Below are 1856 nucleotides of genomic sequence, written 5' to 3' on the forward strand. Positions count from 1 at the left end.
GAAGAAGAAGAAGAAGAAGAAGAAGAAGAAGAAGAAGAGGAAGAGGAAGAAGAAGAAGAAGAAGAAGAAGAAGAAAAAGAAGAAGAAGAAAAAGAAGAAGAAGAAGAAAAGGAAAAGAAGAAAGAAGAAGAAGAAGAAGAGAAGGAGAAGAAAGAAGAAGAAGAAGAAGAAGAAGAAGAAGAAGAAGAAAAAGAAGAAGAAGAAGTAAACAAAGAAGATGATGAATAACTTTCTTGGAATGTTATCACATATGATATATTTCTAAATTTTCGATTCATTATAATATAAGTAACATTAGTATTTTTCTAAAAAGTGCACTAAGAGATTATATGGTCCATGGTGACAATAATGTAGTTTTACCATCAAAGCATTCTTGAAACTTGAAATAATTACACACACACACACACACACTTATATACACATATACGCACACTATTAGGTGTGTAATATACACATCCTAAGAAAATAAATGTAATATTATTACAATAAAGGTTAAATAATTTGAAGAAATATACAAAATCATTCGCTATGTTATCTTGAAAAGATATCTTTTTTATCGAATATACTCACGCTATCGCATTGAGAGTATACTATTTTATACATTGATGACGCCACGTGTTCAGCAGTTCACAGTTTCAAGATACTATTAGGCCGAAATCCATAGTTTGTTCTTAATCTCAAAACAATCTCAAGCAATGGCTTAAGATGCTAATATGATTGGTTCATGCAACGAGTAAAGAGAAATAGGAGGGAATGTTTGTTCCAAACAAGCGGACGGAAGTGACTATATATACTAGCATAAAAAGTGAACACTTAAGATGGTTGCCATGACGTACATATGTTTGCAGATTTAACTATCTCCGCTATTAATATATTTCTTCCTGTTTCTCTTTACTCTTTGAGTATACATTAATATACATACGATAGAGTATAACCTTCAAAACATAAAATTCTCATTATTATTGATAATACTAACCGATGAAAGATTGTTCCATTTCAAGCTAAAGTTACACCACATGTCCGGCACACATCCGGCAATGCACCATGGTGCTCTTTACAATATTTATTAATAATTTGAGCTGTTTTGTTGCTAAAGATCTTTTTCCTGTTTTATAAACGTCAAAAAAGTGGACGCTTAATCATGGATGGCTGCCATGACGTATTATATCCGTCCGCGGAATTAGCTACCCTCACTATTAATACAATCCCAGAAAATGGAAATAACTCGTTATTTGTAACGGAATTATAATTACTTTTTTTAGTAATTCTACTGGTAACTGCGTTACTTTTTTCCTTAGGTAACTGTAACGGTAATGAAGTTACATTTTTTTGGTAACAAAATGAATACAGTTATTTTTATCGTTATTTTGCACACAATTAGATACGGTACGATTGAACAAGCTTATAGCGCTTGAAATTAGTAAGCCCTCTGTGATGGTAGTCGTCGATTTTAAAAAAATAACGGAAAAATAACGAAAAGTTATCTTCTCAAATAACGGTATTGTAACAAGTTAGTTTTAAAAATCAGTAACTAGTAACTGAAACTTGTTATTTTTTTTACTCGATAACTGTAATTTGTTACTTTTAAAAAGTAACTTTCTATTCCCTGTGTCAAACACTCCCTCCTGTTTTTCTTTACTTTTTGAGTTCATGATATCTCAAGCACTAGCTTAAGACCATATCTCGAATCTTGAGCAACATCTATATATGGATTCTGCCTTTAAAGATGGCTCTTATGGAAGTTCGTATGACTGCGATCCAAATGTAAGTGATTAAGAGTAAAAAACTGATAATACGATACTGATAATACTAATTTTATGATTTATTAGTTTCATAAACATATATATATATATATA

The 1856-nt window shown here is 30.9% G+C and overlaps 1 protein-coding gene across 1 annotated transcript in view; it reads left to right on the forward strand.

Moving 5' to 3' along the window:
• LOC108687286 (radial spoke head protein 6 homolog A) overlaps positions 1-84 on the forward strand; it is a gene marked incomplete at its 3' end in the record, with an annotated part of 5360 nt that extends 5276 nt beyond the window's left edge. Inside the window, exon 11 of the mRNA XM_018192981.1 lies at positions 8-84. Within this exon, the coding sequence (XP_018048470.1) occupies positions 8-84 (77 nt within the window). The remainder of the gene's footprint in view (positions 1-7) is intronic.
• Between the last annotated feature and the right edge of the window lie 1772 nt (positions 85-1856).

This window comes from Atta colombica, unplaced genomic scaffold (assembly GCF_001594045.1).
Source record: "Atta colombica isolate Treedump-2 unplaced genomic scaffold, Acol1.0 scaffold204, whole genome shotgun sequence".
NCBI classification, from domain to species: Eukaryota; Metazoa; Arthropoda; class Insecta; order Hymenoptera; family Formicidae; genus Atta; species Atta colombica.